The 24327-nt window shown below is 40.3% G+C and overlaps 1 protein-coding gene across 1 annotated transcript in view; it reads left to right on the forward strand.

Annotated features, from left to right (window-relative positions):
• Positions 1–5164: 5164 nt before the first annotated feature.
• Positions 5165–24327, forward strand: part of otol1 (otolin 1) — a 39863-nt gene continuing 20700 nt past the window's right edge. The window contains exons 1-3 of the mRNA XM_062976989.1: positions 5165–5281; positions 9331–9699; positions 14347–15156. Coding sequence (XP_062833059.1) covers positions 9333–9699; positions 14347–15156 — 1177 coding nt within the window. The 5' untranslated portion in view covers positions 5165–5281; positions 9331–9332. The remainder of the gene's footprint in view (positions 5282–9330; positions 9700–14346; positions 15157–24327) is intronic.

Consider the following 24327-nt stretch of genomic DNA (forward strand, 5'->3'; position numbering starts at 1 on the left):
AGTTACATTCTTAGCTTAGTACTCTCAACTATAACCATGGAATATGACCATTTCGATATAGACTTATTCACTCACTCCAGATATAAAAGCAACCCATCTTTTGTTATTCTTAAAGGAGTGGGGAGGTTGAGAGCCTCAATCTCCTCTCTATTTATACATCTGTTAGATTCCTCTGTGTTTACTTTTAGGCAACACGTTATGTGCTTGCTTAAAAGTAAAAACAGAAGAAACTAGATGCAAAATAGTTATAAAAATAAGATAAAGGTTTTTCCCTGACGTTAAGTCCAGTCGTGTCTGACTCTGTGGGTTGGTGCTCATCTCCATTTCTAAGCCGAAGAGCCGGCGCTGCCCGTAGAGGTCATGTGACCGGCATGACTACATGGAGCGCCGTTACCTTCCCGCCGGAGCGGTACCTATTGATCTATTCACATTGGCATGTTTTCGAACTGCTAGGTTGGCAGGAGCTGGAGCTAACAGCGGCCGCTCACGCCGCTCCCGGGGCTTGAACCTGGGACCTTTCAGTCTGCAGCTCAGTGCTTTAACGCACTTTGCCACCGGGGCTCCCTAGTTATAAAAATAGACAACTGTTATTTGCATCAGTTATACTATTTCCAAACTGGGATTTTAGAACTGATTTGGGACTGTACCTATGCAAGAATTTTGTATTTCCAAAGAAACTTAGGTTTTTAGCACACACCACCCTACCTCTCACCTTAAAGTAAAATTGCTGACATAAAGCCAAATTACTAGAAATATTCAGGAAAGTGGAAATATAGATTTTTTTTTGTTCACTCAGCCTACGCCTTTAGGAAGAAGGATTGGGAGCCAACAAATTAGATCATTTTCTTTCCTCAAGGTTTGTGTCTACTATTTGTGTTGGTCAGGTTTAAGAGTTTTTTTTTAGGGATCTTTTACACAATGATTTGTCTTCATGACCTCTGTGCCTCACACAAATGGACTTTGCAGCTGGCAAAGTCACCATTTGGAGTGGCCCTCTTTCAGATTCCTATTCATCTGAAATGGACTTTGAAACTGAAGAGGAAATATTTTGGTGGGCCAGTACATGCACAGTATGTTTGAAGGCAAAGATGACCATTTGAAGAACCAGTGTCACAAGTGAGCAATCTGGTCTATCATTTCCACTGTCATGGAAATCTCCTATGAAATCCTGGGATTTGCAGTTCAGGGAGAGATATTTAGAATTTTTAGTTTAGTGCCTTACACACTATGAAGCCAGAACTACATAGAGTGTTAAAGTGGCATCATCATTTTGTAATTGAATAAGCAACCCAGATTATTTTATGTGTAGGTTTCCCCAGCCATATGGGATGAAGAAAGTCCACTTGTTGCTTATGTAGTGCAAGTCACAATGAAGCTGTGACTTGTTTTGCTACTGAGACGGATCACCTGATGTCTGCCTAGAGTCTAGACATCTCCGCCAACACAGTTATTACAGTCAGGGTTTGAGTGAGTGCAAGCAAATTTCTCCGCAAAGTGCCTAGCAACTCTGTCACATTTGGCCTCTTTGAACTTTATCTCAACAAACGGTTTACTATGAACTAACAAGGGCACCAAAGGGAGAAAACTAACTTTTCTCAAAGAGTGTCTATTCTTTGTCTATTTGACCAAATAGGAAATAGATGCCCTTTTAACCACATTCCTGTCAAGTTATAGATTTTTAGAGATAATTTACACCAGCTTTGCAGTTAGAATGGCCACTTATATGTTAATGGAGAAGCACATGTATTTGGACAAAATGTACACATTTGAGGTTATATGTGTAGATGCAAAATAGAATGAACCTTCTTAATTTAAGTCAGTAGTTCCCAGCCTTTGGGCCTCCGGGTGTTTTGGACTTCAACTCTCAGAAATACCAGCCAGTTGACCAGCTATTAGGAACTGTGGGAGCTGAAGTCCAAAACACCTGGAGGCCCAAAGGTTGGAAACCACTGATTTAATTAGAAATACTATCCTAGATATCATAGGAAAAAGCAAGTTACTGGTGTGCCTCCTTGGCTGCAATTATTGATGTGAAATTCAAAGCTGCTGCGTCTCTTATTTTATGTTAATTAAATGGAATGAAGACTGGAAATAAACTCTTCAAACAAGTAAAGCCTTCAAAAAACCCTGTTCTCTTTGAAGTAGGATACGCAACCACACTACTTTCAGTTCACTCAAGAATTGCGTGTTTGGGGAGGAGAATCAGAATACAGAGAGAAAATGAGTTTGATTTTCAGACTGTAAAGTATTGTTGCGTTCTGTTCTACGTTTGATGATAATCACAGGGATTGCTATAGGTAGGCTGTGGTTTGGGAAAAGATTATTACTGTGTTTTTCTTCTGTTTTGAGTGAGTAATGAATGAAGTTATACAGAAGACAATTTTGTCATTTTCTGAATCTACCTTGTTGTCTGGATCCATGGTATTATCCCATTGTTGTACCTCCTTAATAACATAAGAATAACTTACAGTAGCTCAAGTATATCACTTAATAGCCGAGTATAAAGATGCGTCAGCATAGTGTAATAGTTTGTTGGGTCATGACTCTGCCGATCAGGGTTCAAATCCCCTTTTGTCCATCCTCCCAGTTACCTCATCATCTTTTTGATGTTTTATGCAATGCATGTTAGCCTGGCAATGTGACTCCCCTGATTTGTGTACTGCAAATATGCTTGAGAGCAATAGCAAAAGTAGTCCCATTTGGTCATTGGATCATTAAACAGGTTAATGTCACTTTAAGATATAAGATACAATCTCTAAGATTTAAATCAAGTCAATAATACTTGAAATGTAATTGGAAATGGACATTTGTGCTCCTTAACTCATTGACCTCTATGAGCATCAGGATAAAGAAACAAACTCCCTGTTCTGGAGTGTAGGGAAAAAAGGAAGGACACATTACTTTAAGCAATTATATTAGACTCGCTGAATAATTAATAGTTAGATGAAGAATGATAGATATTAATAGTAATTGACTATTAATGAAAACCTATACATGTCACTTGGAACTAAGTCGCATGGAGTTCATTGGAGATTGCTCCCGGATAAAAGGATATAAAATATCCACATCACCCTCAAGGAAATTATTATTAAAGAAAGAGAAATCCTTTCAATTGTGTAATTGTGATTCAGGACCAATGCAATATGGTCCCCAATGGTCTAGGAGTGACAGAATACTGGTGAGGAGTTTCTCATGTATTGCTCAAAATGTCATAGTTGAATAAATGCTGAGTTACATAACTTTGGTAGAGTTCTCTGCCAATGAAAGGATGCCTTCTACTGCTACTCCAAAACGAGTGAAGAAATAATAGTCTTCCATTGCCCTCTAGTGGACCAGAAGATACTTGCAATGTGGACACACAAATGCCTTGCTGTTCTCTGCAGCAAATGAGGAATAATACATTTATTCTGATATAGGTCATTTTATGTTCGTCTGTAGGGGCCTACAAAGTACCCTTATTCTTCTTTGCCTTCCTCTGGAGGAAACACAAAACAAAAATGCCATAGCACACACTTCTGTTTTCATTATATCAACTGAGTTTTGCTGTTATGGTTGTACTTGCCAAAAGTTTCAGAGAGCTGTAGTTTCAACTAATAACTTTCCCAAGCTTTGGAGTGAATCAAGCACAATGTTGCAGTAACTGTTGATCTGATATGAAGGGGCAGGGTTGGGGTGCATCTACACTGAAGAATTAATGCAGTTTGGCAGCATTTTAATTGGTATGGCTCAATTCTATGAAATCATGGGAGTTGCAATTTGGTGTGATATCAGCATTATTTGGCAGAGAAGACAAAAGACCTTGGACAGCTACAACTTCCATGTTCCCATAACATTGAGCCATTCTGGGGAGGCTCTTCTTTTGCTCCCACCTCCGTCCCAAATATATCTGGCAGTGACGGGGGAGAGGGCCTTTTCGGCGGTGGCCCCCTGGCTCTGAAACTCTCTCTCTATGGAGATTAAATTAGCTCCCACCCTGGCCACATTTCACAAAAAATTGAAGACTTTGATGTTCCAACATGCTTTCAAACAATAGGTTAGTTTTTATCACCGCCCAGTCTTAATTGTTTACTGCCCTAATCTCCAGCACTTTATGCCTAATCCTAATTTTATTACCTTGCATTTTGCACATACCCGCCTTCCCTTGCAATTTGTAATAGTTCCACCTTTTTTTCAATACCCATTGATGTATTTTATGAATGTTTATTTTATTGTTAATTGTTTTAATTATATATGCTGTTATTGTGTTCTGCTTTTATCTGTTTGATTCTTGGGCTCGGTCCCCATGTGAACCACTCCAAGTACCCTTGGGGAGATGGAGGCGGGTTATAAATAAAGTTTATTATTATTATTATTAGAGCCCCGGTGGCAAAGTGTGTTAAAGCGCTGAGCTGCTGAACTTGCAGACCGAAAGGTCCCAGGTTCAAATCCCGGGAGCGCTCCATGCAGTCATGCCGGCCACATGACCTTGGAGGTGTCCGGCTCTTTGGCTTAGAAATGGAGATGAGCACCAACCCCCATGTCTGACTGGACTTAACGTCAGGAGAAACCTTTACCTTTTTACTTATTATTATTATTATTATTATTATTATTATTATTATTATTATAATTATTATTATTACTATGGCAGTTAAAGTTTTTTTTCTGTGTGCTTAAAACTGCCCATTTTTGGTTGGAGGTGGGAGGAAAAACAGTACTGCTTTGTGCACATATGCTTGTGTGTAGGTCTTACATTTCCCTCCTTTTCTTTTATACCACCAGACTCTTATAACCCTCAATTTTAATAAAATGGCATGGACTGGAGAAAAGGTTAAATGGTAGACTCTATTGTGCCAGCTGGGTTGTCCCTCCCTTCTTCATCAATGACTTTCAGATCTGCAGCAGATTTTGCTTACCTTTCAAAATTGAAGAAAAGCAGGCTTGTTCTAATCACATCCTTTGAATTTTTTTAATATAAAGTGTAATGTGGACCTTTATAGTCATTGAAATCTTCTAGCCCTCTCTTCTAGCCCTCTCCCATTATTATACTGAATACCAGGTACTGGAAGTAATTATTAGTCTGAAGAACTAACATATTAGATAGAGCCAAGGAAATCCTTAAGAACAAGTTTCATTTATAAGGATCCAACAAAGAACAACTAAGCTCCTCCTATATATTTTTTTAAAAAGTTGTACCAAATACATGGTCTTTGTTTACAGTTTTAGTATTTAAGTTGCTTCACTTTGGCGGAGCATCAGGTTGGATGCTGGAGAACAAGCCTTTGCGACTCTGAAGACTATTCAGGTAAACAGCTCTTAAGAATTTACTACTTGTGCTTTAATAGCCCTTCTCTTTCACTCCTGCTTTAAAATAGTTTCATTTCAACCTTAGAGCAGGGCAAAATTCAACTAGATTTTACCTTCTGTTCCTGCATGCCTCTGAGGCTGGGTCTAAACTGCCATATAATTCAGATTATCAAAGCAGGCAACCTGGATTTTATATGGCAGTGTAGAGGGAGCCTGAGGCTGGATCTACACTGCCACATAATCCAGTTTCTGATCTGAGATTATCTACTTTGAACTGGATTATATGGCAGTGAAGAGAGACTCATATAATCCAGTTCAAAGCAGATAACCTGGGATCAGATACTGGATTATATGGCAGTGTAGGTCCCGCCTGAGGCCCCATCCACACTGCCATATAATGCAGTTTGAACTGCATTATGTGGTCAGTGTAGACTCATATACAGTAATGCAGACTGAACGGCATTGAACTGGATTGTATGAGTCTACACAGCTATACAGTCCAGTTAAATCTGCATTGTAATGGTAGTGTAGATGGGGCCTGAGAAGCAAAGAATGAAGGCAACCACTTGTTCATTTTGCTTTCTGTTTTTAGTTCATTATTTTTATATGCAGGATGATTATCCCTTATACAGAAGTGTTTCGGCTGTAGCAGATTTTGGAATATCTCTATTCACATATATGTACATAAATGAGATATTTTGGAGATGGGACCCAAGTTTAAACAATAATTTTATGTATTAAATTAATTGTATATACATAATATTTTAATAATGTTTTGTATGAAACAAAGGTGGTGTACATGGAACCATCAGAAAGCAAAAGTTTCACTCTCTCGGTCACCCATGTGGTCAATTTTAAGTTTTGGAGTATTTGGGATTTTTGTAATTCTGGATAAGAGATACTTAGCGCATACACACATGTGCATGCTTACAATGGGTGTATCTACATTGTAGAATTAATGCAGTTTGACACCACTTTAACTATCATGGCTCAGGGTATGGAATCCTGGGAGTTGTAGTTTGGTGAGGCACTAACACCTTTTGGTAAGGAAGTCTAAAGTCCTTGAAAAGCTACAGCTCCAATTAGGGAAATGAGTTAAGGAATATATAACGTAGTATACTCCTGTCTGGAGACAAATCCTCCAAAAACTGGAGAATTTGCATCCTTATATCACCTGGATATAACCTGTGAAAATTGGAGACTCAGGGCCAGACTATGGTAGTGTAGATGGAGCCTCAGGCAGAGACACATTCTTAGTTCCCATCATAGTTACCGCAAAATTGATTCCCCTAAAGCAATTGGGAATTTGTGTGCTTTATGTATGTAAAGGCACCATATCATACCCTTTAGCCACAGATGCTCCTTGGGCAGATTGCAAGACATGAAGTAGGACTGTCCGTGCTTTTAAATCCAAGAGATTGAGAGATAAAAGATGAATACTCTTTCAATACTTCTAATTTTTCCAATGAAATTATAGTGCTGTTAACAGTGTGCAGCATAAGAGCCTAAGGATGAATGACAGGTGATCAGTAGCCACTGGTGGCTTAAATATCAATGGGACAGTGAATTCATTGTGGGTTTTAAAGTGCATCTACAGTGCAAAATTAATGTAATTTGACACCACTTTTAACTGTCTTGATTCAATGCTATGGAATCCTGGAAGCTGTAATTTTACAGAGTCTTTAGCCTTTTATGAAAAAGAGGGCAAATTATAAATCCCAGGATTCAATAGGATTGAGCCATGGCAGTAAAGTGGTGTCAAACTGCATTAATTCTACGGTATAGATGAGTCAACACTCTTCTGAATTTTAATCTATCCAAGGTACTAGACCTAGTTTGGTGAGTAGAGTTTGTTATCTTGAATAACTCTATTTAAGTTTGGTCAAAACCTATAGCAGATTCTCCATCCCACAGATATGGGAGCAAACTCCACTGCAAGTACCTAGCTTTTTCTCTCTTCTGTAGTCCATATAAATGTTAGAAGTGAATTATTTCTTGAATAGATGGACCTTATGAGCTCCCAATGGCGCAGCGAGTTAAACCGCTGAGCTGCTGAACTTGCTGACCGAAAAGTTGGCAGTTTGAATCTGGGGAGCGGAGTGAGCTCCCGCTATTAGCCCCAGCTTCTGCCAACCTGGCAGTTTGAAAGCATGCAAATCTGAGTAGATCAATAGGTACTGCTTCTGCGTGAAGGTAACGGCATGCCATGCATTCATGCTGGCCACATGACCTTGGAGGTGTCTACGGACAACACTGGCTCTTTGGCTTAGATTTGGAGATGAGCACCAACCCCAAGAGTAGGACACGTCTAGACTTAATGTCAGGGAAAACATTTACCTTTATCTAGCCAAAATCCATAAGTAAGAGGAGGGTGTCAGCAGGTTTGGGGAACCTTGACACTTTACAGAACATGAAGGGAGAAAAATCATTACGGGGGAAGGACTTTCTTCCAGAGCCTATCGAAGTTTGAGTGTATCTGGGACTTTTTGGGTGGTGTTGGTGGTGAATGGAATACTAGAGCTGTTTCCAAAGGAGGAATGGAATAGCTTTGAAAAGAGCATTTCTAAATTAATCTCAGAACAAGAGTTCTTCACAGTGCAATATTTTGTTGCCAGTCTCATTTGCTAAATCTATGGCTGAGTCAACAAAGTCTCAGCAAAATTGTATCACTATGAAATTCATTAATTATTATGTATCTCGTTGCAAATTATCCAGTCAATTTTTCCCCATTTCTTATCAGATGATTCAAATCTTTAACCAAAATCTCTTCTATCAACTACACCTGCTCATCATAATCAGTCCTCGCATCATTATCTTCCCACATTAAATTAAATTATAAATAAATAAATGCCAAAATCCAATTTTCTAGAACAGCAGGATTCTAACTGTGGCACATGTAGTCCAAGACTGACCATTGCACTATTCCATGTCTTCCAACATTTCAGATGAAAAACAGGACACAACAACAAGAAGGTAATCAAGATAGCAAAAGTTATTCATGAGAAGGAAAACATAAGCTAGGAGGATCTGTAGTAGTTTGCTTTTGTTTGCGGGCCCTTCTATACATGCTGTAAACCCCGGAAGTAACTGGGTTAAAAGGGGAAGGGTGGCTAAATGACGTTTAGCCAAAGTGTGGGAGGGATCAGGTTAAGAGCTAAAAAACACTTGTTACAAAGGTGTGTTAAAACACAGTTCAACCTGAAAAAAGTGCACCTTTGCATGACTATATCACTGCAGTCATGCAAAACACCTGCTTTCCTTCCCTCTCTCCTGTCTAGAATGCTCCAGCACAAGTGTGCTTTTAAAAAGCCCAAAACAGCTGATCAGCTGATTGGGCTGTCAAATGGACACACAGTTGGTTCGAAGGAAGTACAAAAGGAAAAAAAATTAAAACTCTCTGAGACTCTTTATTTTAAACTTTCTATGTGCACTGAACATATATGGTCCAGTGCATAATGGAGGGAATATTTTAAAAAAACTTCCACCGGATGTCCTCCATCCATCCTCCATCCATCCTCCATCTTGATCAGCTTCAAAAGAAGATGTGGTGATGGTGAGGGACCATATCCCGGGACTGACAGGTCCATGTGTTGACCTGCTGTCAGGTCCCAGGATTTTTTTTGTCTTAGATTTAAAATGCAGATTTTGGTGCTGTCTGGAAGCGCCCTGAGCCTACTGGGAAGAGTAAGATACTATTTCCCCCGCAAGACTAAGATACTCCCTTTCCTTTCCTTTCCTTTATTCCATTCTGTACAAAATACCTTTGCATTTTGAACTCAGTTTACAACAATGTGAAGAACACTGAAGACAAAGGGAGAAAGTGAGAGGAGGATAGGGAAATAGGATGTTTTAAAGGCAGTTGAAAAATGGGGTCTGCCCCTGCAAAAATGGGACAGCTAGTAGATATGCTATGCTGACTCTTGGGAGCATTAGGCTGATATGCTGGAGACAATGTGAGTCCCATGAATCAATGTAAGCCTGGGTAAATAACCTTGATTAACGCATAACCTTCTTGTGTTTAATGCTTTTTATTTGTTCATGTTGCAGCCATGCAGTCTGTATTCCTAATCCAAGCTCTGCTCTCCAGTATCGTCTGGGATCCGGTGAGAATGACAGTCATCTTTAGTGTTGCTCCCTACCAGCTATTTGCAGCGGAGTCACTCAGCGGCACTACTGAAACTGTAGACCCTAAACAAGTCTTCACTGTTCCCCCTGATCAGGGTCCAAAAGCAAATGAAATTGATCCAGTCGCAGATGGTGGGAATCGAGCAAGTTCCCAGATTGCTGTAACCTTTCCAGCAACCTTTAACGAGGCAGATGGAGTGGTAAACAAGAACCTTCCAGAAGCAATAGCCGGGATCAACACTGCATCTCAACAACAGATCACTTCAAAAGTGCTTGCTGATGTAACTCCAGGTAGGTCTGGGGATAAAAACAGCAGTAATAGTTTTATGCTATTTTCTGGCTTTCACAAAAGTCTTGCAGTTGATGATTGGTTAGCTCCTGCTGTCTCAAATGCACCAAAAGAAAACGGTGCTGATACCAAGTGCTTCTGTAAAATTCCAGAATCTGAAGGACAAAAGGTGGAAAAAAAAATGCTGGTAATTTTATCACTTAATGCCTTTGGGTAGCTGGAAATCTTTTTTAATGAATCCCATTCATTTATTTCCTAATTAAAAACAACCAGATCAGTATCATACTGAAAATCCCCCAAATCCACATTCTCTGTGCAATGAAGTAAAAAGATACCCAGTGGCGGTAAATGGGTAAATTGTGTCCCCGATGGCTGAGCATGTTGCCAGTATGCAGAACCAGTGAAGCTGAGATTTGCTGTTGCCCTGTTGAGCCCAGCTGTTCCATCGGATGGCTGGCCTACAGCATTACACACTGGGTCTCACAGTCTGGCCGTACTTGGTATCTATGGCAGTATAAATATTTGCAACTTTATAACTAGCCCAAGCATTCTAATGAACCATACTGTACTTGCCACAAACGATATATTATGGCCTGACCTGATGTAACTGTGTTCTAGAAAACCTACAGGTTCATTGGAAGTTCAGTGGGGTTTTGGATAATAACAGGGATGAAAACGTTCCTGATAAGCCTTGTCAGTCACTACCATTTGTTCTTTTAAAAGGTGCAGCTATAGGAGCCTTAGTTATGCCTGGTGATGCTCCAAACACACTGATCGTTGTTAGTGGCTGTCAATTCAACTTTGACTTACGGTAACCCTATGAATGAGAGACCACCAAATCCCTTTATCATCAGACACCCTGCTCAGATCTTGCAGATTCAGGGATGTGGCTTCCTTGATTGAGTCCATCCGTCTGGATCCCCATATTCACTTCACCAGTATCCACAGTTTGACTTATTCACTTCCAACACAATATGCAACCTCTAGGCAAAATTTAGGTCTTTCAATGTGATGTTATGGTATTTTGGGGACAGAGGTCCTTCATTTCAATACAGTTGACTATTATCCCTGGTTTTATAAATGCACATGAAGTCCAGGAACAGGTCCTCTGTAGATACAGAGTTCATACTTGATCTTTCTTTCTTTTTTCTCACTTCTGCATTGACATGATGAACTGGAGAAGTAGCGTTTACTCATTTAAGGATTGACTACTATTTCAGAGAAAGATTTTTTTGGGTTGATGTTTAACTTATTTCTGGCTCATGGTGAAGTGCGTTTCCTGCATGGCAGGGGTTTGGGCTAAATGGCCCCTGTGGTCTCTTCCAACTCTATTATTCTATAATTCTTTGATTATCATGGGGTTTTCCTGCAATAATTGTTCTGAAGAGGTTTGCCATTGCCTAGACTGAGAGAGTGTCATATCCCCAAGGACACTCAATGGGCTTCAAATAATGTATTAGTCTCCTAGTCTGACACTCAAAGTACTACCATGTTGACACTTACACGATATTGGCCACCATATTTGCTCTCCCCTATGTTGTGCCAGTATCTGATAGAGACTGGGTCTACAGCTACCAGATTAATCCACTGCAAAGTGCTCTGGAGCTGCTCCAAGAAAGTCTGGGAATGTCCCTAGAACCCTTTGGCTGCCCACATGTTTGGGCTGAAGGTGCCTCAGGCTACTGCCACTGTGTTGCTGCCAGCAAGTAGCTCCCTGGCAGAGATTTACTGGTGATATTGCATTTTTGGGCACATTGCTGGGCACCCAGCATAAATATAAGGTTGCCGGGAAGCCTCTGTCAGGGAACTCTTTTCCAGGAAACTGTTTGCTGGAGGTGATTCAGCGATGTGTCCTTGGGAGATACATACTGTTCACATCACCAAAACTCTGAGATTCTTTAGAGCTTCCTGGAAGATCTGGAGTAAGCCCCACATTCTATTAACATGTGTTATGGCTGGATGCAACAATTCTGCTGTTAATCCAGCCATGTGTCATGTGGACTCCCTGCAGCAGCTGAGTGCTTATTGAGTTCTCTACATTTTGGCTGTGTAGACTTGGTCAGAGTGTGATGAAAACTTCAAAAGTGGCTGTTGAACGTAGTGTAGTTCAGTTGGATGGCAGTAGTGTGCCATCCAACTTGTGGACCCAGTATGGCTTCTTGAACCCAGAAAACAGTTGCCACTTTTCTAAGATGCATGGTACCATACATATGCACCAAAGCATATTACTTTATTTTTACTCATAAATAAGTCTATGCAAATATAACCAATAGATTGACTAAAACAAGTATGATTAATTGATGATTATGGTGTTCACAGCTGGATTGTGGTCCTACTGCTAACATAAATAGCACAACAGTGGTTAAGTCTTTTGTGAAAGTGCTTGAGGATTCATGTTTTGGCTTTTCACAGGCTTCAACGATGCTTAATTCAGTGTGGAATATAAATGTTAGGCACCTCCTGTGCTGTAATTAAGAAAACTACAATCCTTTCTAGAGGGGTGTATAATTCACTACAATGAGCTGCAAGGGCTCATTTAGAGACTCACAAGAGCCTCATGTAAATAAGCACATTTTAATGATACTTTAAGTATGATCTTAGGGACTCCTATGGCTATAGTCACTGACCCAAAGGATAATGATGGTTGCCGCAATGCTCATGCATATGTTTAATAGTAAGGTTTGAGAATGCATATTTTGTTTGGGATCTTCCAGGTATTAGATCACTTACTCAGAGACAAAAATGGCCAGGCACAAATCAATCAATGAGCCTTTCAGAAACAGAGTGAAATTCACATTTCATCATGGCACATTGTGAGAGGCAAAGGTCAGCTTTTGATTTGGCTGTTTTGGTTCAGGCAGATGGGAAATGTAGTCCAAAAATATCTTCTGGTGCTGCACTTTCCACAATGGAAGATGCTTGCCAGAAGGTTTTGCTGTCACAAACTTGGGCCCCATGTTCCTTCTCTGTGAGTCAAGAGACAAGGACACAGAGCAATGGGTTCCGGTTATTGGATAAGAGATTCCACCTAAACATTAGGAAGAACCTCCTGTTTGTAGGAACTATTCAACAGTGTAATATGCAGCCTCAAAGTGCGATGGAATCTCTTTGAAGATTTTAAAATAGAGTCTGGATGATCATCTGTCATTTGATTCCTGCGTGGCAGGGGGTTGTGCTGGATGGCTCTTGTTGGAACTCTATGTTTCTATGAAAATAGCAGCTTGCGGAGGGAGAATTAGTTGGAACAGTAGCAGCTAAGTGCTAAACCAATGTGTTTTGGTTTACAATGTGTTAAACTCTCCCCTTCTAGCTCCACTAGTTTCATTCTTATTCTCCCTCATCATGTTTGAGCCTGATCTAAGACATTTGCTGCAGGAGGCAAAGGATAAGATGGTATTTCTCCACCTATATTGAGAAGGTGATCAAACTGGCACTTGATGCAATATTGGTGACAGGATTTCATCCTTCTACTCTTCCTGAGTGGAGTAGCTATCTGACACGAACTGTGAAGACAGTATCAGTGCAGCAGAGAATCTTTGTCAGGTTTTAATGCCAACTTTGAAGGAACACTCCAAGGCCTTGAACTGATTTTAGAGTTAATCTTTTTGGATAGCTTGTTTTTGGTTTAGACTAAAACCCGTAGCAGATTACTCAGCACACTGAAAGAAAAATCATCAATCTAGGCAGGCTGGCACCAAAATGATTACAATGTTGGTGCCAGCCTCATCTCCTAGACAAATCCTCCAGAATTTCACAGATGAAAACCAGGATATGTGTGACCAACTGACAGGGCATGGTCCATATGGCAAAAGTTATTAAGGATGAAGAATACACAAACTAGAAGAGACTGCAGCAATTTGCATTTATTTGAGCCTGCTAGGAAGGGTGATAGTTCATCCTCTTCTCACTCCCACACCTCCATTAGGTTAATTACTTTTGGATTTGAACTCAGTTTTCATCAACTGGAGTCCCCGGTAGCACATTGGGTTAAACCCTTGTGCTGGCAGGACTGATGATTTCAAGGTTGGGTTGCTGACCTGAAGGTTGCTGGTTCGAATCCAACCTGGGGAGAGCGCAGATGAGCTCCCTCTATCCGCTCCAGCTCCATGTGGGGACATGAGAGAAGCCTCCCACAAGGATGGTAAAAACATCAAAACATCCAGTCGTCCCCTGGGCAACATCCTTGCAGACAGCCAATTGTTTCAGACCAGAAGTGACTTGCAGTTTCTCAAGTCACTCCTGACACACACACACACACACACACACACACACAAAAAATCAACTGAAGTAAGCTGAGGACAAAAGGAAAAAAAATGGGAGGAGGAGAGAGAAACTATAACATTTTACAGGCAGATATAAAAAAGGATGAGAGAGGATTAATCAGGACTTTCTGAACAGTTGTAGGGTATTCTTTGGTATTTCATTGTTAGAGTTGCACAGCTGTAAAGGTTCACTTTTCCTTGTTGACCAATAATGGCTCTAAGGTACTTGGGAAAGACATCTTAGGATCTTAAGTCACAATCAGTCTGAATGGGGAGAGATGTTCCTTAGCTTTGTAGGTCTTTCAAAGTAAGCACCATAAATTAAAATATGTTGGGGCATGAATACATGTGGTACTATTTCAAAATATCATTTTCCTTGCCTTCTAGGTGTCTCAAACCATCCCACAATGAAAGAAAATCCTGGAGAGCTACTGCTCCAAGGCCAGACAGAAAACCTTGGTGGGTGTAACAATCTTTCTTGTCCAAGAGGTGAAAAAGGTGATGCTGGAAACCCTGGTCCCATAGGCCTTCAGGGACCAAAGGGAGAAAAAGGAGAACATGGTGAACCAGGTGCAAAAGGTGAAACTGGACTGAAAGGGGATATTGGAGAGAAGGGAGAAATAGGTCTGCCTGGGCAAAAGGGGGAGCAAGGTCCAATAGGGCTCGAAGGAGCTCCTGGCATAAAAGGGGATCAGGGGATCCAGGGAAGAGCGGGGCCTCCTGGCCAGTGGGGGCCAACAGGACTTCCAGGCCGCAAAGGAGAAAAGGGACAAAAGGGGGATTGTAGACCCGTTGAACCCACAGCCTTTTCGGTGGCTCTTCAGAAAAGGAGACCCTTGCCTTTGCCAGGAGCCCCAGTGATATTTGAGAATGTGCTTCTGAATGAAAATGAAGGCTATCATGAAGAAACAGGTATATTTACTGCCACTGCTGGAGGTTTCTATGTTTTCAACTATCACCTGGGTGTTTCTGGGGGGTCAGTAAAGGTTGGGCTTTTCCACAATGGTCAAAACATTCTCCAGGGATCAAGTGCAAGGCAGTTTCCCCAGAACGTTAGCCAAGTTTCTGGCTCAACGTTGGTCCAGCTTTCTGAAGATGACGAAATCTGGCTTCAGATTCTGAATGCCTCTCAGAATGGCGTGATGGTCGATGAAACCACAGATTCTGTGTTTTCAGGGTTCTTGTTATACCCTGATTAATAACATGAAATCAAATCAAATAATAATATTAATGATAATAAAGAGCCTGAATCCAATTATCTAGTTTAACTAAAGTGGACCCATAGGATCAATGGAATTTACTAAGTGCTGTTTTTTACCATTCAGCAATTGATTCGATGAATCTATTTTAATTAGGATTAATATTGGCTTTAGTCCACAATATCAAACATTTGCAAACCTCTGACAGATTTCATTATTGCAAAACAAACAAACAAACAAACAACTGTGTACCAAACCATACTCTTATTTAAAGGGCAACTAAAGTTTTCAATTTTTTAAAAAAATTATCTATTGCACCTTTTCACATGTATTGCTACATAGGGCTTAACTATAGTTGCCAGTTATAATGACTTTTATTATTAGTTTAGAAAATTTGAAATGATCTAATAATCTTAAGATTGGAAAATCTGCAATAAAATTGTATGGGTGGATTGGACAGAGCAAGAATCACCGAGCAGCTATCATATTCAATAGCTATTCTTTGGCTAGTTACCGAATCTTAGCCTACCTAATAAAAAGGTTCTGAAAGGAAGCCATGCCCTTGCCTTGTGCTCCTTTCTTCAAAGGGAGAATGCAAAGGTAAATATATGAAAGTAAATTACCCAAAAGATGAGCTGAGCTTGCTTAATCTGCAAACTGCGCAGGCTTTGTGTTTTGCATGTCTGTTGACAAAGCTTTGTTGATTCCTAATTAAGGCAAACTCAAGAGACTGCAACTTGCACTATCCTACCAATTGGGATAACTGTTTGCCTCTCTTCAAGGAGTATCACCACTGGGTTACATTTCAGTAGAACTGTGGTGCCATTTTTGTTATACTTGTTTCCTTTGTTAATGCATTTATGTTGGAGGGGGAAGATTACAGTACAAATAATAAAGTGGAATTGGGAATTAAAGCCTTTACATCTACATATTATCTGCTGTTGTCTGACATGTGTTTTGGTTCTTGGTTATCAGCGTTCTTGGTTCAGTTCTTGGTTATCTTGGTTTTTATTTTACATACATAAACTCTAAGGGTTACTAGTACAAACAAAAAGGAGGGATACTATGACTTCCTCTTTCTTAGTCAGAGATTATAACTAATGTATATTTGGGTACCAGCAATAAAAGAAACATAGTCTAATGCTTAACTAGTGAAATTTTGCTAAAGGCCTTTAACATTTTGAATACAACTCCTGAATAATCATCTAAAAGAGTCCAGTAGAAATCAGTAAAAGTCAGTTTCTGAAATGTCTGAGTCTATATATGGCATGTGACCAATTGTAGGGGAGTGGAAGGGATGAAACCCAGGATACTTTGAGAAATGGTTTGGATGCAAAACCATGAATATGTAGATAAAATTAAAACAAAAAAAGATTGGAATGTCTTGATACTTCCAGGGACTTTTTTGTTTCTGGATAAACCCTTAGAAAAAATAGGACTTTTTAAGGAAATCTGAAAAATCTAACTGCATTTGAAAGACTACCATTCCCAGTCTTCGTACTAAAAGGATGTTTGAGTGGATCCTCCACACAAGCCTTCAATTTTATTTTCTGTCCCCACCACTTTGAACAAGAACAGCTAAAAAGTTCTATCCAATCCTGTACCATTTGATGAATTGTAAAATAAGGCAATTTCTTACCATATCTTCACAAGAGTGATGTTCTTTCCCAAAATGCCACCTAATTCACCTAGGACAGTGGTTTTCAACCTGTGGGTCCCCAGGTGTTTTGGCCTACAACTCCCAGAAATCCTAGCCAGTTTTCCAACTGTTAGGATTTTTGGGAGCTGAAGGCCAAAACATCTGGGGACCCACAGGTTGAGAACCACTGACCTAGGTATAAGCTGTGTATTTGTCAGCTGCTTGACATCTTTCTGAATTAGTGACACAGCTGACACTCATAACTTGACTGTGCAGAACATGAACTTCCCCAGTGTGAAAATTCATGGCTAATTCTTATGATATTTAAGCCCTAGCTCACAATTTTCTGAAGGAAGTTAAAGGTGGCGAAGTAGTAGAACGAATAGAATAATTGAACCATAGAATCTTAGGCCCAGATAATAGGGCGGTGGCGACTCATATAATCCAATTCAAAGCAAATAACCTGGGATCAGATCCTGGGATATAAGGACAATGTAGAATAGGCCTTATACTTGTAAGGGACTACAAAGACCATTTAGTTCAACTCCCTGCCATACACTCCTGAAATATGCCCATCCAACTCCAAAGAAGGAAAGACCCCATAGACTGAGTCAGACTGTTCTACTATCAAACATCTCTTGCAGCAAAGGGGAGTTTTGTAATGTGTAGATGGAACTTTTTTTCTTTAAATCCCATAAGTTTGTGTTCTAGTCTGTGAAGCAGCAAAAATTAAGCTCATTATGTCTTTTATATGACATCCCTTCAGGTATTTGAAGATGACCATCTTGGTCACTCAGGGCATTACATGTTCCAGATGATTCATTGGACAATGGGATTGCTTCCCACACTGTAGTTCCTTGAGCAATCTTCAACAGCAGCACTTCCCTCAGTGAAGTATGAGTACAGATATGAAGTCATGGGTGCCGTTGTTTTGGTTTTAGGCTAGCTCTTTTGTTACAACCAGACAGTTCCTCAAAGTCCATTCAAGAAATCCAGACTGGCTCGAAATCCAGACTGAGACATCAATTGTTTTTGTCTTGTCCCCTTCCCCCCAGTTTGCTCATAATCTAATCCAGAGGTGTCAAATGTGTGGTCCTCTACTGCCTCCAGATGTTTCAGAATCCAACTCCCAGGAGATCTAGCCAGCTTGTCCAATGACCAAGAACTCTGGGAGCTGAAGTCTAAAATACATCAATGGCCATACGACTGACACCACTGGTCTCATCAGTGCAATTTCTATTATTGCCAAAACTGCATTTTCCCTTCGTACAGCTAAGTGATACACACAAAATGATCACAAAGACACCAACATCCAACCGAATGCTACTGCTGTTGCTAGTCCATGTAATGAGACAACTTTATCACACTTTCCAATACTTGATGTTTTATAGGAATATACAAAACTCATAGCCAAGAAATCATAGACTTTCTCCTAGATTGGAAACCTTACTCCACAAATCCTATGATCACTCAGTTACATCAAGGAAACAAATTTTGAAGGTTTCCCATAGACTGTGCAAATATGAATTGAGTCGGGATTTATATCCTTATGTACAGACAGCTTTAATTTGGAATCACAAGGGCCAGGTACACTTTGAGGAGAGCAGCTATCAAGCCCAAAAATAAGCTGCAAGATGAAAATGACACTGTCACACATTCCTATTTAATAACTCATGTAAATGAAGCAAAGCGGAAAAAATCCAACTATTACAAGGAACATTGCAGCTTGGCTACTGTCAAAAATATGTGTTGCCCTTTATAGCTATCCAGTTCTGGACATAATTATATACTTTCTCTTCTTCTATATAGTCACTGTTTAAGTAATTCAAAAGAACTTCATTAGAAAAAAATATTAATGCGAGCCAAGAAATTAAATCTAGATGTCATGCTTAGAATCAGTGGGTAACTTTGTTGATGCATAACTTACATTTAAACTTTTGGATTCAAAGCGTGCATAGTAATTAGGATGCCATTAATTGAGCCCCAATAAGCAATTTCCTTACAAATTGCAAGTGTAAATTGCCCTTTTTGCAGCAACATTGCATTTTTGTGCCTATTATTATATTTCATTTTGTTTCCAGTCTTTGGATGCAAGGCTATTAACAGAAATGGATTCACCCTTCTCTTAATTCAGTGGATTTATCATTGTGAACAATAAATGAAAGGCAACACAAACTTTATTGGTTTCATACTGTTTATTGCTACTTACAATGGAGTGTAATTAGAAGCATTTAGACAGTACAGACATTAAAAGGAAGTTCTTATCCATACATTACTGGCTGATCATTGTAACTGGAGCTTGGTTTTAAAGTTGGCTATTTGATGATGATATTGTTAGGTACCAAGACAAGGTAGCAGGAGGTGTCCGGTTTCTGGCAGTCCTATAGTGAATATGGGGACAAAAAATTGGCCATCACAAAACATTATGGTTAATGGCAAGACCTTGGGAGGGAAGAAGGAAACATTTTCTTCAGCTACTATTCACTTTCCCATCTTATTGGCCTGAGGAGCTCCCAGGTCTTACAGGATGTCCACAAGAGTCCAAAAGTCCAAATTTCTCTCATTTTTCTCTGTCTCTCAGACATATATTTTCTCAGTTGTAATCAACCAAAAATAACAACAAGGTTTCAGATTCAGCTTAAAACTCTATAACAAGATTGGGGAAAGTGAAGCTCACAGGTCACATTCTTCCTATGGACCCATCTTTTGCAATGAGAAATGGAAACAAAACAAAGCATTTGGAAGTGCTCAGGTCCATGGTAGAACTGAGAATAGTTTTGGAAAATTGGAGCTATACAACATCTGTAGTTGTCCACCTCTTCTTTATAGAATAGCCATCCGAACCTATAGAACATTTCAGAAGAGATGGGTTTATTTCAGCGCAATGAAAAGGAAAGAGTGAGAAAAAGGTGCTTCAGACTAACAGAAGAAAACATACATGTATTCCTTATCTTTATACACTATTCATAAGGCTGATTCAGAATAGCAGCTAGGAGCAAAACAGCACCAGGCTGAGCCCGTAAGTGTCAGGGTAGTAGAGAGACAAAAAGGCTCCACTCCAAATGGCTGTGGGGCCTCCAACATGAGGGCATTGGCCCCAAATAATAATTCTGCCCCCCCCCCCCCGAAATTTGACTTCAGTCTTCAAATGTTTTGCATGGCAGAGAATGAGACTCTTGTATCAGTTAGGTGTGAATTCCCATGGTAATTTTGTTGGCCTTATTTCTTCAAATGCCTCATAGCCTCTGAGGATGCTTGCCATAGATGTGGGCGAAACATCAGGAGAGAATGCTTCTGGAACATGGCCAAACAGCCTGGAAAATGCATAACAACCCTGCCTAAACTGTATTTCTAAATACAGAAATACAGAAGTTTTTCTAGACATAACTGAGGAAACAGACTTAATATGTGCTACCAACTTTGTTCTCTCACAGATAGTCTCTAATGTGCCACAAGATCCCTTTGCACAGTTATTCCAGCCTTTGTATTTCTAAATGTTCACTCCTCAACAGATGGCAGTATGGGTATGCGGCAGACTCTTCTCTACATTTCCATTTGGCAGGAAGCCTTAGCGTTGAACGGTTGTGTTGTTAAAATGTGAAGTATGGAACCCTGCACAGACGGTTAGTCAATGCGACTTAAGCAACGTGCAGTCATTGAATTCTTGACTGTAGAAGGTGTCACCCCAAAGGAGATTCATCAGAGATGCAAGCTGTTTATGGTGATTGTGTTGATGTGAGTACTGTGCATCATTGGGCGGGTAAGTCTAAAGATGTTGAGGTGGGAACGTCTGACTTGCGTGACAAACAAAGAATTGGACGTCCCGTGACAGCAACCATCGAGTTTCACAAGGAAAAGGTTGACAGATTGATTTAGGATGATTGTCGTATCCAGAGGCGGTCCAACCATAAGGCGAAATAGGCATTTGCCTGTGGCGCCATCGTCCCGGGGGCACCATCGTCCTGGGAGGAGGGCACCACTCTCCACCTCCTTCTCTTTTGGGCCTTCCAGCGGCCGCGCTGGGCCTTCCGGCCAGCACAGACCCACCTTCGCACCACGCAAGCCCACCTTTGGGGCCTTCAGAGATTGTGAGGTCTGTAGGAACTTGGAAGCTAGGTATGTGGGGTTTATATATCTGTAGAAGGTCCAGGGTGGGAGAAAGAACTTTTCTTTGAAGTAGGTGTGAATGTTGTAATTAATCACCTTGATTAGCATTTAATGGCCCTGTGGCTTCAAGGCCTGGCTTCTTCTTGCCTGGGAGAATCTTTTTTTGGGAGGAGTTAGCTGTCCCTGATTGTTTACTGTCTGGATTTCTTCTGTTTTCAGAGTGTTGTTCTTTATTTATTGTCCTGATTTTAGAGGTTTTTTTTTTAATACTGAGGGCTATCTGGGTTATCTAAGTCCACACTGCCCTATATCCCTGTTCAATGTTTAGTGCTAAATTTGCAAATATAGTAATTCCTACATAACATTACCATGTATTGAACTGCTTTTTCTATTGATTTGTTGTAAAACATGATGTTTTGGTGCTTAATTTTTAAAATCATAATGTAATTTGATGTTTTATAGGCTTTTCCTTTATACTTCCTTATTATCCAACATTTTCGCTTATCCAATGCTTTTATTTTTCAGTGATTGGTTTGGGGGGGGGGGGTGTGCCAAAATTCTGTTCGCCTACACTTGAAAAATACCTAGGGCCGGCTCTGGTCGTATCACTCAGAGAGAAATTTCAAGCATAATCAGCATTTCACAAGAACGTGTAGGTCACATTATTGCTTTGCTTGGCTATTGGAAGATCTGGTCACGATGGGTACTGTGAGACGCTGGTTGCGGAAACAGAGTGTCGACTTCTTCTGTGACGGCTTCAGAAAACTTGTTCATCGTTGGCAGAAATGTATCCAATTGTCTGGTGATTATGTGGAAAAGTGAATAGTGGTAGTTAAAGAGCACATTCTAAGGATTATTTCTGCGTTTGATTTATTAAAATATTCCCACGCAAACCCAAGTAATGAAGGTGGAGGTATTACTTTTCATTCAACCCTCGTATGTTGCTGTGTCACTGAATTTTGGCATCAATATAACTACCAGCAGCATAGGATGATACACTGTGGGTTCCAGGGCACATCTCCCCAAGACTGTTGTCATAAGACTTGATTGTGGAAGAAGATATGGTTTAGAAGACTATAGCCTCACACTTTTGCGATCTCTCAGAGAGCTTATGAGGCTATGGTGATTCAGAGTGAGGACTTCATCTCCATGTTCATCTGAAGAACTGCCACTAATTCATAAGCTCACACTAAGACATATTACAACAGCTATAGTCTAAATCTCTGTAAATTGGACTATTGCTATTGCTATTATAGTATCCACATCACAGCATATCTTTGAAGTGACAACCAGTTTTGTGTCTGCTTCAGCTGATGAAAAAATAATCAATAAAGCATATTTCTGGTGTTGCTCATATGTTCAAGCTTTCCAAGTATCATTGAAGAAAAAGTAATGAAAATCCTTTAACTTGAATATAGAGTTCTGACAAGGGAACTAAAAGTGGATGACCTTTAAAATTGCTTACACAATGAAAACATAAATGCATATAAATGCAGCAAAAGGTCAGGACAAAGGCAAAGTTTTGTTGTGTCAGGAGCAACTTGAGAAACTGTACGCTGCTTCTGGTGTGAGAGAATTGGCTGTCTGCAAGGATGTTGCCCAGGGGACACCAAGATGTTTTTGATGTTTTTACCATCCTTGATGGGAGGCTTCTCTCGTGTTCCTCCATGGCGCTGGAGTTGACAGAGGGAGCTCATCTGCACTTTCCCCGAGTTGGATTCAAACCAGCAAACCAGCAAATCAGCAACGTAACCTTCAAGTCATCAGTCCTACCAGCACAAGGGTGTAACCCACTGCGCCCTTAGGGGCTCCAAAGGCAAAGTTGACATCAATGATATCTAGAAGGTGATATCTAGAATTCTGGATTATAGAATATAGAAAAGTACCTGAAGTACCTCTTTGTTTTAGCAAATCAATGTTTTCCTGTGCTACACTGATACTGTCTTAATCTCTTCTCAGTCTGAACTCTCAATTTTCCAGTCATACAGTATTCCTATCTATAGACATTTTAAAAAATGTTAATGTCCAGAAATATCCAAAAAAGTCAAACTGGATAACTTGTTTTGTTCATTACGGAGGGACTAAATTACTTGTCTCATCCATATGGTCTGGTTGATAGATGCAGAAACATTGCCTTGAGTTGAGTTAGAAAAGTGATCCATTTAACCCAGTACAGTATTGTCAAATTTGACTGGCCCAAATCCTCTAGAACAGGGGTTCTCAAACCTTTTCAGCCACAGAACCCTTTTTGAAGCAAAAGTTTCTTCTGGAGCCCCAAGAAATGTTTATATTATATTATATTATATGTTTATATATCAGGCATAGAAAAATGTTTTCACCAACATAACCTTAACAATATTTGAGTAGAAGACCCCAGGGGCCATCCAGTCTGACCTCCTCTTCCATGCAGGAAAAGAACAATCAAAGCACCCCCGATGGATGGCCATTCAGCTTTTGTAACAATAATAATAGTAGCAACCCCAGGGGTGAGGAAGGTAGGGGAAAAAGCTTTTGGGGCAAGGGAAGTGAGGAAAAAAGGCTTTTGGGGCATGGGACATAGGGGAGGGAGAGGAGCAGGAAAGAGGAGGGAAAGCTTGGAAGGGAAGAAGAAGGGACGGTGGAGCCCCCCAGTATGTTTCACAGAACCCCAAGGGCTCCATGGAGCACATTTGGAGAACCGCTGCTGTAGAGTTTGAGGGGGGATTTTTTTTCCCCAAGCCTTATCGATAATCTGTGATATTCCCTGGTCATCTTCCATCCAAATTCTAACCAGACCTGCCCCTCCTAAACTTTTGAAATCAGATGGGATCAGATGTTTCAGGGTGTGTGGATCATTATGCTCAGCTCTGTATTCAAATCCCTCTTTAATTGCATGTGAGGTTGGCCCTCCTCTCTCTCCCATTTTTCAGAGCTTCGCCAGGAAGAAGATGATAAAAGAAGTTCCTTCACAGTATTAGAAACATTTATGGGTAAAGGTTTGTGTTTTAACATTTATGTATTTTTTATATCGGTGTTTTAATTTTTTTTGTATTTTAATTTTATATTGTACCCTGTTTTGAGCTTTAGGGAGAAGTGGATAAGAAATAACAACAACAACAACAACAACAACAACAACAACAACAACAACAACAACAACATGTCAAGCTTCTCTGGGACTTCCGAATTCAGACAGACAGTGTGTTGGAGCACAATACTCCTGACCTCACGATCGTGTTAAAAAACAAAGTATGGATTGTCGATGTTGCAATCCCAGGTGACAGCAGGATTGAGGAGAAACAACTAGAAAAGCTGGCACAATATGAGGATTTAAAGATTGAATTGCAAAGACTGTGGCACAAGCCAGTCAAGGTGGTCCCAGTGGTGATCGGCACACTGGGTGCAGTGCCTAAAGACCTTGGCCTGCACTTGAACACAATCGGTGCT

Source organism: Anolis carolinensis, chromosome 3 (genome assembly GCF_035594765.1).
Source record: "Anolis carolinensis isolate JA03-04 chromosome 3, rAnoCar3.1.pri, whole genome shotgun sequence".
Lineage (NCBI taxonomy): Eukaryota > Metazoa > Chordata > Lepidosauria > Squamata > Dactyloidae > Anolis > Anolis carolinensis.